This window comes from Carassius gibelio, chromosome B24, assembly GCF_023724105.1.
Source record: "Carassius gibelio isolate Cgi1373 ecotype wild population from Czech Republic chromosome B24, carGib1.2-hapl.c, whole genome shotgun sequence".
NCBI classification, from domain to species: Eukaryota; Metazoa; Chordata; class Actinopteri; order Cypriniformes; family Cyprinidae; genus Carassius; species Carassius gibelio.
This window is the reverse complement of record NC_068419.1, coordinates 13,339,056-13,353,292: the sequence shown is the minus strand read 5'-3', so window position 1 is coordinate 13,353,292 and position 14,237 is coordinate 13,339,056. Positions and strand designations below refer to the sequence as shown.

General features: G+C 33.7%; 1 protein-coding gene across 1 annotated transcript in view; it reads right to left on the bottom strand.

Annotated features, from left to right (window-relative positions):
* Nucleotides 1-134: 134 nt before the first annotated feature.
* jph1a (junctophilin 1a) overlaps nucleotides 135-14,237 on the bottom strand; it is a 40,754-nt gene continuing 26,651 nt past the window's right edge. The window contains exons 4-6 of the mRNA XM_052596232.1: nucleotides 4,085-4,767; nucleotides 3,907-4,003; nucleotides 135-2,226 (exon numbers count right to left, since the gene is read on the bottom strand). Of these exons, the coding sequence (XP_052452192.1) occupies nucleotides 3,923-4,003; nucleotides 4,085-4,767 (764 nt within the window). The 3' untranslated portion in view covers nucleotides 135-2,226; nucleotides 3,907-3,922. The remainder of the gene's footprint in view (nucleotides 2,227-3,906; nucleotides 4,004-4,084; nucleotides 4,768-14,237) is intronic.

Sequence of the window (14,237 nt, the reverse complement as noted above, 5' to 3'; positions counted from 1 at the left end):
TCGGCCAGAATTTCCAAATAAATTAAGGAAAAATAGAATCAACACAATTTGATTCACTGATTCAACACTGTACTCGAATCAATACATAGATGTGTTAAATTTAGCATAATAAAAAAAAAAAGGAAAAATCAGACTTACAAGGCATAACTTTTTATTATACAGATAAATACCATAACTTTTCAAATTAGTGAAATACGTGGGCTTGAAATGAAACAGAGATGATTTTTGCATTCATGGGTTCAAAAAGAATTCCTGCATCCTCAGCATTTATAATCACATTGAATCATACAAGGCTTAGAGTCTTCATTCTGATTTGTGAGATGCAATGCTTGATATAAAGGAGCTATACTGCTTTAGACAAAATACAATTGAGCATTTCTATAGAAAAATATCTTAGGATTCATATTGTAATGGCTGTGCTCTGTAAAAATGCTTATAAATAGGATAAACCTTATATAGTATATAAATGTTTTTTTTGTTTGTGCAACATTTGTTTTTAGAAAAATAACTCCATGTCCTGCCTTGTTAGCATAAGAGCTCACAACTCTCCTTCAGAAAACATAATATGTTCTAAAAAGAGCCCGTACACATTGCACTGCATTGTTGCACAGAACTGAAATCCAACCAAAGGAAACATATCCTTCAAGAGTAAAGTTTTATGCCTTACACATATTTTACCTTAGTTGTTTTGAATCAAATATACAGGCGTCAATGCATTTAAAGACCCCATGCAAACATAAACTAAAAGCAAATGAGGGTTTGAAGAAGAAAAACTGAGTTTTCCAAGCCCTTGTACACTCACCAAACACCAGAAACGATATCTAGAATGGTATATATATAATAAATACACCTTCTGAAGAGGGAAACTGCCCATAAATATAAGAATAACAAATAGGAGGTTCCAAAACACTAATTTAACAATTTAGTGGCACATTTAAAATGAATTCCCAATGACTCTGCCAGTCAGAATTTGCCTACTACAGTTTTAAGACAAAGACGAGGCATTTATTTCCTTTTCTGTGTTTTTTGAGGTAAACTGAAGTACTATTAAAGACTCTTCAAGGCAATGTCCTACTTCCTCTAGCGCCACCCGACTGTGACACTACCTGACTTTTGATATCCAAAGCATCCAAGGTCACAAACATGCAAGCATGCCCTTAACATTGCCCCCCCCCCCAAAAAAAACCATCTCACCTGCTGTCACATGTCAGATTGGACATCTGAGCACAATAACTCTTGCACAACATTGCATGCGCGATGGCATAGGCTTAATTTACATACCACAACAAACAGTAAATTCCCAGAATTAAAAAAAAACACTTTATAAGACTTTTTGATTGGTTTTGCCATGATCTAAACAGACGTGTTCAACAAATTGCGGGAAACCTGTAACTCTAAGCTTTTCTTATATTTCCATCTCTTAAATACTGGGACAGAATTACAATGCCCTTATTTGGTGAACAGTTAAACTATGCAAGTGTAAAAATAAATCATATTGCACATTTTTTTTTCTAATAAATAATATCATATTTTCCTTTGTCTGGTTTAGAAATACTCCCAAAAAAGGTGGGAGTGATTTCGCTTTGCATTAAATTCAAACATGATTTTCAGTGAGGTGTTTACAAACATAAAGTTACATGAAAACAAAAACGAAACGTGAGGAGTACAGAAGGGAGCATCAATTCAAGAGCTTCCGAGAAGAACATAGTAGATGCTAGAAAAAAACTGCAGTGGGTCGGTAAAGGGTGTAAGACGGATGAGTGACGCTGGTGTGCGCGTTCGGTTTCCTCGCCCGCTGCAGCATAGCCCCCTGAATGCATTCCTTTGGCACTGCGAGCACATCTCCCAGTTACGCGTCAGATGGTAAATGAGTAAGGCAGCTGCTCCTGCCCATCACGCAAAAGTGCATCATCAAACATTTCCAGTTAAGGCTCTGCCAGAGACCTATGGAGTGGCTGATATTAAGGCTTTCCATCAGCAGATAAGAGTCACATTGCACTGCATTCTCTTCTTCGGTTTCCATTTTAATGGTAATTATTCCCCCCAAATATTTTGATCTCTTTTGCCAGAGCCACATGATATTAGACCACGGCGTTCTCAGGGATGATGCTCTGGGTTTCGAACTCCCATATGTTGATTCTTCAGCTCCCTCTGCCCTCTGGAGACTGCCTGGTGCCATCTGGATTTCAGAAAGATTATTGACACTGTCTGGGTCGCCATCCAACACTAAAAGAATAATGAAATACGGGGTTAAAAGTTACAGTACATCCGTAACAAACGCAGATGGGGCTAGTAGTCTCAGAGGCTCTAGATAGCAGGTGTTTTGGATGTTGGCTTCAAACAAAACTGTAAAGAACTCTATTAAGAAGGGTGAACGATCTATGGAATGTAGAAAGTAGACAGAAATAGACAAACAATTAAGGTCAACTTATAGGTCATTTATTATGAGCAAGACATTATAAATGGCAAGGTTTGTGGTGAGGGGTCAGCTAACAGGTTGCAGAGCTGCTCAGTTTGATCTCTGTTGATGCAAGTTTGGAGACTCGTTATGACAAATATTTGCTATTCAGAATTAATAGATGTTTTAGCTCTGTGAAGTGATTCTGTTTTGTTGTAAATGTATGTATATATATATACATATAACTTTTCAGTGTCTAGAAGTTGATACAACCATTTTTTTGTGAAATATATTCTCAAATCACTATTTGGAGCAAGGTTTAATTTTATATGTATGTACTTTATTTACTTTCTGTAGGTAAAATCAACTATATTGTGGTGAATTCTAAATTAGCTTTTTTGCTTATTTTTTTTTACTATTATCATTTTGCTGAAAAGCATATAATGAGCTGTTTGACGGTAGGCTCTGACAGCTTACCTCATACAATGTGATGACATGCCTCACTATCAGATGGGATGAATGGTCTAAATTTTGACCAAAGGCAATATTACATGCAATGATGAATCAGTGGCAGAATGCACTGCAATGCACTTAGTGTAAAATGTCATAAAAAAATCCACACAGAGATTATTAAGGAAGTTGTTGAGTATATTGATGTCAATACTCAAACAATTCCAGCTAAACACATTATTCCATCCAATAATTATATGTTTTGTGTGAATATTAGCAATATCAGATTTAAATCCCATCCTATTTTTTTTCTTGGTTGAATATCCTGTTATACTCAGAAATATGTCAAATTATGGAGTTGAAATATTTTGCCAATGACGATTCAATATTGATTATAACATATTTTACCTAAACCACCATTCAAAAGTTTGGGTTGGTAAGTCTCTTAAGCACAGCAAGCCTGCATTTTTTTCAATCAAAAATACAGTAAAAACAGTAATATTGTGAAATATTATAACATTTTAAAATGACTGTTTTCTATTTGAATATATAAAAAATTATATTTATTTTTGTGATGGCAAGGCTGAATATTCAGCATCATTACTTCAGTCTTCAGTGTCACATGATCCTTCAGAAATCATTGGAATATGCTGATTTGGTGCTCAAGAATCATTTCCTATTATTTTCAGTGTTGTGCTACTTAATATTTTTGTGGAAGTTTTTTTCCGGCACTTTTTGATGAATAGAAATGTAAAATATTTTGTAACATTACAAATGTTTTGTCATTTAACATTAACATGATAAAAAAAACTGACCTGACTTTAAATGTCATGTTAAAAATAAAATTGGTGTAGAAACAATTTTCACTCAGTAAACGCTTTTTTTCACAATTTCACAAACAATTACAAAAGAAACAGGAAATAACAGGCTGAATTAAACTTGATATTTTGAAGTGAAAAAACTGAAATAGTGTTATCTTATAAAATCTATGTCAATAATCTTTGTGTCATTTACAATTTTGGAAAATCAAGTATAATGTATACAAATAAAAAGTTTACCTGAGATGGTAGTGTTTCATGTAAGGAAATGGACAAAAATGATTGCCAATCCAATATTCAAAAGCATCACCATGGCAACCAAAATTGAGTTAGGACCCTGGGTAAAAAGACACATGGTGTAACAATTCCAGCAACAATCCATAAAACACACATCTGTCAGTATAAACAAGACACTTACGGATTCTTCTGCTAGGGTTTCCTCTGCCATATCTATGCTGGCTTTCTTGGTTTCAGCTAAGCTCTTTGGTTTGATAGATTCTTGTTTCCTGATCTTGGGCTCTGGTTTGGGACTGGGCGTCCTGACCATTTTGGGTGGTGGAGGCATCCTGGCCAGGCTAGATTGCGTCATCTCAGGCTCTTCATCTTCTGGTTCCTCTGGTGGAGGCAGCTTCATCACCGGCTTCACGTAGTAACTGTGATAAGCAGAATGAACCTGGCCATTACCTGTGCTGGCAGGTTTGGGCAGGGGTTCAGGGGCCTTGGAGGGCTTTGGTGGGGGGACATCCTGTAGCTTGATGGCTGGTACAGGAGGAGGAGCGGATACTTTGGTGATCTCTGCCACAATGGAGGCTCTCTCTTCTTTGCTTATCTTGCGAGCTACACTACTACTGTCCTTGCTTATCTTATGGGCTACGCTGCTGTTGTCCTTGCTTATCTTGCGGCTGGCGCTGGGGTTGGGTGCTTGGCTCTGTTGAGGGGAGTGAGGAGGTGATGGGGTTGGGCTCTGGACAGGAGAGTGGCTTGGAGTCGTGCCGCGCCGATAGAAAGGGCTGCCAGAAGGCTTCTCCTTCTCCTCTTTAGGTGCTTCCTCCTTGATCTCCTCCACCGGCTCACTGAACTGTTGTTTGATGTAGTCAAGTCCTGAAAGGGAGGCATAAAATGTTGGACAAAGTCAGGAAAATTGCAATACAGGCCAATACAAGTTAACCAGCAATTTGAAATAATTTATGGCATAATTACAGAAAACAAAGTTTGACTGGTCACCAAACTTCACACACATTTGTAAAGTTATAGGTCAACATGGCCCAGGATTAAAAAAAAAATATTATTATTATACATCATAAAACAATGTTCTATCAAAATTATATATATAATAAATTATATATATAATAAATTATAAATATTATAAATTATATATATATATATATATATATATATATATATATATATATATATATATATATATATATATATATATATATATATATATATATATATATTATTTTATATTTTTATATTAAATATTTTTAAAAGGTACAACAAACATTGTAGCCATATCCAAGGACATTGGGGCGCTAGATTAAAATATAAACTTTTGTTTGTCTATAAAACACAATGTATATATAAATATAAAATAATATACAGTAAATATAATAAATATATACATACATTCAAATATATAACAAATTAATATAAAATTAATATATAACCAATAAACCTAATCATATATTTATATTATTTGTGTAAAATATAACTTATATATATATAATTATCAAACTATACTAAGTATATATATATATATATATATATATATATATATATATAATTAACTTTATATGTGTGTGTGTATAAATAAATAAACACATTTTAACATCTTCGGAACACAAATTAAGATATTTCTGATGAAATCTGAGAGCTCTCATACCCCGTTCAAGACCCAGAAACGTACTAATGACATCATTCAAATAGTCTATGTGACTTCAGTGGTTCATCCTTAATTGTATGAAGCTACCAGAATACTTTTTGTGATCAAAGAAAACAAAAATAATGACTTTATTTAACAATTTCTTCTCTTCCGTGTCAGTTTTTAACACGGTATTCTCGTAGCTTCATATCACATGAACTATTTTAACATATTTAAATATGTCCTTAATACCTTTCTGTGCTTTGAACGTGTCAGTTGCGTTGCTGTCTATACAGGATTTCATCAAAAATATCTTAATTTGTGCTCCAAAGATGAACAAAGGTCTTATGGGTTTGGAACGGCATAATCGCAAGTAATTAATGACAACTTTCATTTTTGTGTGAACTATCCCTTTAATGCAACTTCAGGTGTTTGATGGAAACCTTCTCGAGTATATTCTGTAAAATAAAAGACACTTTTTGTAATGTGTGTGTCACCCTGTAAATGAAACTCTCCGTCCAATCTAGATCAATTAACTGGTGAAACTGCTTAGAGGACAGCGGCAAAACTATAAATGCTGCAGTGCTGAGTTTGCATGAAAGAGCTTTCCAGAAAATCATACGGCTCCAACTAGCTTAAGCCCAAACAATTTAACTGCAGTTTATTTCACTTGACATCTCTGGCATCCATGATGATCAGCTTCAAAGAGTGCGAGGGCATTCTTAATGTTTAAAAGGCTTAAAATATCCTCTGAAGATAATTTCTCACAATAACTTGATAAGAGCTCATGCTTTATGGAGGGTCCATTCTGTTCCCTTTCAATCAGTCATTCTCAACATCACGCCGGTGACCAAACGAACCGAGATATCGCTTCGATAGACCAATCTACTTTGAGTGTAAACCAAATGAGCCAATGCAATTTGTCGGTCACCAATGTAACGTCTCTTGTCCCTCCTTCAGGGAACTAGGAGGGACATATATAAAGACATTGTGTAGAGTGTTGTTTTCTAACCAACACCAAGAACTGTTAATCTTGTAGTTACAGAGCAACTTAAAAATAAAGTCCACATAATGCTCTAAGATTGCTTTGATCTCTCTTTAATCCTCAAGCAATACTCTGCAAGTGGAAGTCTGCTTCACTGGGATGGCACTATAGTGAAATACTGTATTTGATAAACAAAAAAATAAATACAATGTACTTTTTTTTATTACTCAATTTTATTCCAAAAATTTTTAATATTAAATCACTCAGAAATTGCTAGAAAATTAGTAAATTACAAAGAAATAGCAAAAGTAACAATGAATTAAAATATTTTAAGTAGAAAATATAAATGCATTTCTCTTCTTACAACTTAAAATACCAACTTATTTAAAGCATTCATTCATTTAAAGCATTTTTAGAACAGTGAAAATATTAAATAAATCTAACAAATAAGTTAATACATTTAAATAAGTATTTGAGCTAAACAAATATAAAATATTGAACTTTATTCTTTATTTATTTTATATAAATAAATATTTTGGTGCAATATCTATTCTTATTCTTCTTGATCTAAGAGCCGCGTTTGATATTGTGTATTACAGTCTGTTAATTACTCATCTTGAAAAAGTGATTGGTCTGTCTGGGACTGCCTTAAGTTGGTTGAGGTCTTATTTTACTGACTACTCCCAGTTTGTTTCTATGGGTGGTTATAGGTCTGAGATAAGCTATGTCTCAACTGGTGATCCTCAGGGGTCTGTTTTAGGTCCTTTACTTTTTAACATTTATCTGTCACCTTTAGGCCACCTTTTAAAATCGCTCGGACTTCATTACCATTTGTATGTAGACGACGCGCACATTCATATATATATGCATAAGTTGCTTATTTTTCTGACTGCATAACTTAGATTAAAATATGGATGGATGATAATTTATTGTGTTTGAACGGTGGGAAAAATTGAGCACAGAGTTCAGTCAGGTCACGGAGGCATAGGATATGACAAGCTGATGCAGTCAGCTGTCAAATCCCACCAATCACTACCACTCTGCTATTAGACACGGGACATATATACGTGGCACCACTGCTCGGTAAGTATGCCCAAAGGCTTGCAACCCTCCCTCCTTCCCTACCATAAGCATGAGCATATTACTGTGCACCCTCTGGTTGTCGTCTTTTTTGTTTCAGATCAATAAGGCTTTAAACCTTCCAGGGGATTAATGTTAAAGCTCTTGTATGTTCAGTTATTCTGGAAGCAAGAACCCCCATAAGGAACCATATCTCCAAAGATAAATTGTATTCAATAAACCCAAGAAAACTTGCCAAAGTGGTTCCTGTCTGAAATGAAGTTATGCTCAATGGCTCCTGTTATCAAATTTCTAAAGCTGGTTGTCTGTCCCTGACTCTTGATGGCTCTGTCTTGGAAATCCAGAGTCAAGTGAGGAACCTTGGAGTTATCCTTGATGCAACTATGTCTTTTGAGCCTTTTGTCCAGAGCACTGTTAAAACCTCTTTTTTCCACCTCAGAAATATTGTAAGATTACGTCCAATGCTAAATTTTACAGTCATTGTTGTCTCACAGTTAGTCTATTGTAACACTCGTTTAGCCTGAGCATCTTAATCTACACTTAGTAAATTGCAATATGTACAAAATTCAGCTGCCAGGACCTTAACTGGGACTAGGATTGGCAGTCATATTACACCAGTGTTAGAATCTCTGCACTGGCTCCCGGTTAGGTTTAGAGTGGATTTCAAAACTTGATTCATACTTTTAAAGCACTACATTGTCTGACACTACATTACCTTAAAGAATTGTTACATCCATACACTCCTAGTCGTAGATTGCGTTCCTCTAAGTCAAACTTGTTGGTTATTCCTCAAACACATATAAGATCTATTGGTGATAAGCCTTTCTCTTTTTATGCTCCTTTCCTTTGGAATTATCTGCCTCTTGAATTTACGGAAGTTCAGAATTATGGTGTTTTTAAAGTTAAAATTAAGACATTTTTTTTAAAACTTGAATTTGCTTGTTGATTTTGTATTGTTTTTTATTGTATTGATTATATTGTGTTCAGCACTTTGAGAATTTGCTTTTAAAGGCGCTTTATAAAATAAAGTTTATTATTATTATTATTAAGTTTATTTATTATTATTATTATTATTATATGTGTAAGCATATGGGTTATGATAGGGCTGGACAATATATCAAACGATATGATCATACGCATCTCATAAGTAAAACCGGTTCTGTGATTAGCGGTAAATCCTCATCACCTGCTTTCAAATGGAGCGGCAGTTAATACACAGAGCCGTAGTTCACTGACAAGCTACAATATAGAGATTTCATTTTTGAATATGAATCGCCTTCAATAATGAACTCGATATAGCGTAGCTTGTCAGTGACCATTTAATAGGCTTGTCAATATTCATTTAATAGTCGATGGGACAGAAAGGCTTCATCTTCTAAGGTTTCGTTGAAGAATCCGCTGCCTCTGTGCTTACTTAATCAAATTTTCAATAATAATAATAAAACAATCTTAAAGTCATTAAATAAGACTTGTTTTCAAAGAATACATCCTAAATTAAGTTCTCTAACATCATTTTTTTTAACTAAGTTTATGCTTAAAAAGCAACTCTGAATACAAGTATATCTGCAAGTATTTGTTACTAAAGACAAAGACAAAAAAATGTTTAAAATTATTTTTATATTCTAACAACAAACAAATAAAACAATGCAACTTAGTTATTAAAAAAGAAAATACCGGAAAGTACTTGTTACCTTAAAAGAAGATCTCACAACATGATGAGGCATCAAGATATATAATGAGAACTGTCATGCTGTCATGTGAAATTCAACTCCAAAAATAATAGAACCTCACAGGCTGAAAATCTGCATAAGGCATTTGACAAAGATCCAAAGGCCTCTCTTATGACATGAGAAGGATTATGAAATCTTTTCACCCACAGTTAAGAGACACAATCAATTAGCCCTGACACGAGGGCAGATGGCACTGAAGCGGTACCATTGTCTCAACATACAATCGATCAAATTCAGAGACGCTACAACACAGCACAAACAAACCAATCGGGGCATGACAAACATAAAGATCCAGTCTGTGCAATCAACCTTAACCTTTTGTTTATTATCTACTGTACATTGTGAAGAACATTAATAGGCTCCCCAACCTTATAAAAGGAGCCTGTGATATGGGGGTTTTGAATTTATTAAGCACTTCATAAATTCATGCCAGTGGATGGAGACTTGTGTGTATTTATGAAACATGCCATAATGTATTTCATACAGAGATTTGATTGAAAAATAATGACTGATTTATAGTCAATATATGTATACAGGTGCATCTAAAAAAAATTGAATATCATGGAGAAGTTCTTTATTTTTTGTAATTTAATTAAAAAATCTAACTTTCTTATATTTTAGAAATTATTTTTACACAAACATAAATATTTCAAGAGTTTTTTTTGTTTTTTTTTATTCTTATGGTTACGACTTACATCTTAGGAAAATTAAAAATTCAGTATCTCAAAAATTTTAGAAAGATAAAAACTGTAAGGTAAATGAATACATTATACATGTAAAAATCGAAGCCATCAAGGTTGTACTGAAACGGCATAAATAAATAGAGAAAACAATATATGAATTGTTGGGGGTCATAAGGTCAGGGCAGCACCTGGCTTCTGTACACCTTGCATTGAGGGGATTAGGCGGAGCAGGCCAGATCATATCAGAAAGCCACTTTGTTTCCATACGACAACTACTTCGTATTGAAGTAGGTTTGTTTCTACTATGAAAAAATCATTATATAAAACAAACAAACAATAAAATAACAGTTTTCCATTTTAATATATTTTAAATGTAATTTATTCCTATTATGGCAAAGCTGAATTTTGAGCAACATTACTCCATATTGCCGTCGTTAAACAATAAAAGTAAAGTCTAAGCATTGCAAATGAGCAAACAGGACCAGGAAACGACCAGGAATTTCTAATTGACATGGAAACATATGGGCAGCATATTGCATGTGAGTCCTGTAAAAGAAACCTCCCCTAAATAAATACACAGAGAAGTGCTAACACTCGCAACTCTTGAAATGTGAATGTTTGGCCAGTTTTAGCACGCAGGGTATGTACTGGAAACGTATCGTATTAAATAAACACATGGCAGTTGTGACTTCAAGTGTGCTAGTAATTAAATATAGCGGCACTTATTATAGGCTCATTAACAAATTATATCCTCCCTATAAAATTTACTATTATTTTACAAATTTTACATACTGTATACTACTATTCAAAATTTTGGGATAATTACATTTTTTAACCAATGATGCATTTTATTACCAGTTAACATTTATAATGTTACAAAATATTTTAAATCAATGATGTTCTTTAGAACTTTTTATTCAGCACCAACTCAGTATATTATAATGATTTTGAAAGTTCATGTTGCTGCTGAAAATTCAGCTTTGCCATTACAGAAATAATTTACATTTTAAAATATAGAAAACAGTTATTTTAAATTGTCATTGTAATATTACTATTTTACTGTATTGCTGATTACGAATGCAGAATTGATAACCGACCCCAAACCTTTAACGGTAATGTGTAGGGGTGGGTATATATTTTTGATACCATAGAAATTTCACAATTCTTGTCACCAGTGTCAATTTCACAAAAAACAAATACTAGCCTAAATAATAATAATAAAAAATCTCACTGGAGACAAGAAAAGAGTGGGAATATATATAACAATAAAAAAACTAATTACACGCAATAGTAGAATTATTATTATACACAAGGGCACTTGCAAAGATGGGCATTTTGACACAAATGTGTGTATTTAACCATTCAAGACCTATAAAGTGGCAAAAATAACTCTCGTCTTCACGTGCATATGGTGAAATCAGTTATCTTTTGATGCTGATTGGATTTCAACAACTTTAAATCTCAGTGCTTAATGCATGCAAATGATCGTTTTCATGACCACGTAGCACGTAGCGTAATGTGAGTGTGTACCCACGATACAGACGACAGTCCAAAATCTCTACCGGTTTTATAATTTTCTTCCGGTTAATCGTGTCTGCAACTATATCACCCACCCCTAGTAATGTATGTATTTTTGATGCTTATGTCCAGTTACTTTGTGTATTTCCTGTGCAGTTCATCTTAAATAGGTACAATCTCACATTACAAATTCATACAAAGCCAGTTTCGCTTCTTCAGTAAACAAGCTGGAATCACATTCTGGCATTAGATTTCACAAATAATGGTTTGTAGTTTAGACAAAAGGGTAAATCAGGTCACTAAGAGAGTAAAAATAAATGGTAGAACAAAAAAGTGAGCAATTCTGAGCAACAGCTGTTCTCCTGAAGCAGCTCAGTTTAATTAAGATTTTATCCCCTGGCGGCTCTTGCAAAGATTTCTCAAGAATCTGTAAGACATGATTCATTTGCACAGTTATATCCTGTCCAACATGGGCGTCTCCTTGTGAAGGTGATTCCCAGTTATAGATCTGCAAGGTTATGTACCAGGCCCCTTGTGAGTTTGACCTTTCTCCCTTGACCTCCCTGTGCTCAACTGGAAGGAGTTTGGGTTGGGTTTGCTTCTGAAAACTGAGAAGTGTTTCTGAAACCTTTCCATGAGAGGTGAGCGGTAACTTCTTATCTAAATCCACTTACTGATAGCAATGTGCCGTACGCACGACACACTCAACAAGCCTTACATTCCTCATCCAGAGGACATTCTCCGCTTGATATGGACGACATTCCTGTCAGAGGTATTTCCAAAGGGAACAGGAACAATCAGAGAGGAACAGTCTACTAATATCAGTGCTCTGTAAAGCTGAGTAATAAACTTCATGTGTTTGGAAACTGCAAAAAATTATTTTCTAAACAAAGTAAAATATCTAAACATTCGTAAATTGTTAGGTAACATTATGCTTCAAGCAATAAATAATATCTACCAATGGGGTAAGACAAATAAAAACAATTGTTTTTCCATTTTTCTTACCGCACTTAAATAAATTATATATGTTAAGTAAGTATAAACTTACTTAAAGCTGCGGTGGGAACTTTTGACACTCTAGCGGTTAATAAACAGAACTGCTTGCGTCTTGCGGAAGAACTACTTTTCTCTGTTTATGTCTATGAAGAATCACAAAGGTACTGGGTTACTACGCCGCGGTACCCCCGAAGCAATCTAAAATAGTCCGAATATAAACACTTATTATAGGTGCACCCTAGTGATTCAGGACAAGCTAAAAACACGGTTTGGAAAATGGATTAATGGTGTACTCGCTTATTATATACATTTTTCTACATTTTGAACACAAACAAAGTTACGGACCGCAGCTCTGATTGGTTGTTTCTTACCGGGAGCGATGGAGTTTCTGCAAATGGCAATAGGACCACTGGGAGGAGCCAGAGGAGCTTGATTTTTTTCACAGATTATCTGTCTCATATTGTATTGTCAGGACATAATGACAGGTTTAATAAATATGTAAAACATATTTTTTTTACAAAAGTTCCCTACAGCACCTTTAATTTTGGTCATTTGTTTAGAAAACCAAACTTAAGTACTTTTATTTCTCAAGTATCTTCTCATGTGTCTTGATTTAAGAATGTTTAACTATTTGTAGTGTAAAACCAAAAAAAAAAAAAAAAAAAAAAAAATTATTCCCACTAATGAAAGGACAAAATTGAAGTTCCTTTAGATAAAATTTATTGACAAATGCATAAATGTAATAAAAATGTATTTTGTAGAGATATTCTGATATTTACCATTACTTCCCAGTACCAGTACATTTAAGAAAACTATAGCTTGAAAAACTGTAGTTTCCAAAAAAAAAATTTTAAGCATTTAAATGCCATTTATAGATAAATATTATAGACACATAGCATGCCATTTATCTTTATTTTAATTATAATATTTTATATTAAATATATATATATTTTATATAATACTCTTATTTAAATATTTACATTACAAACACTGTTGTACACACTTGTATTTAAACAATATTTTGACATTAAACTACTAAAATAAATAAATCATATTCTTTTGTTATTTTTCTTGAGTACCATGGGTACATAAAAATAAAATAAAAAATCTACTAATCTTTACATATGCATGTTATGAAAAATTAAAGTGTGAACTACACTGCCATGCAAAGGTCAGACAATCATAACAGGTCTGAAATCCTAAAGGTACAGCAGCATAACATCCTGATAATCTGAGAAATAGGGCCCGGAAAATGTCTTATCATTGTCAAAAACCTGGTAACACTTTAGTATAAAGACCAATTCTCACTATTAAATAGTTGCTTATTAGCATGCCTATTTACATATTGGTTGTTTATAAGAACGTATAAAGCACATATTCTGCAGGACCACATTCTACATCCCTAATCCTACCCAATATATAAATTTAACATCTAATCAGAATCAGAATCAGCTTTATTCGCCAGGAGTGCGCAAACACACGAGGAATTTGTTGTGTTTTTTTTAAGGTGCTCCTGGTATATACAAACATCTGACATGAGACCAAAAAAATGTAAAATACATTTAGCAAGACTTAGCCATAAATAATGCGAAAGAATCTGGAACAATATTTTGATTTATGTACAGATTTGTGCATTTTACTCTATATAGAACTGTATAAATAATAGAGATATGCATATGTATTTACATAATGCATATGTATTTACATAAGAAGCA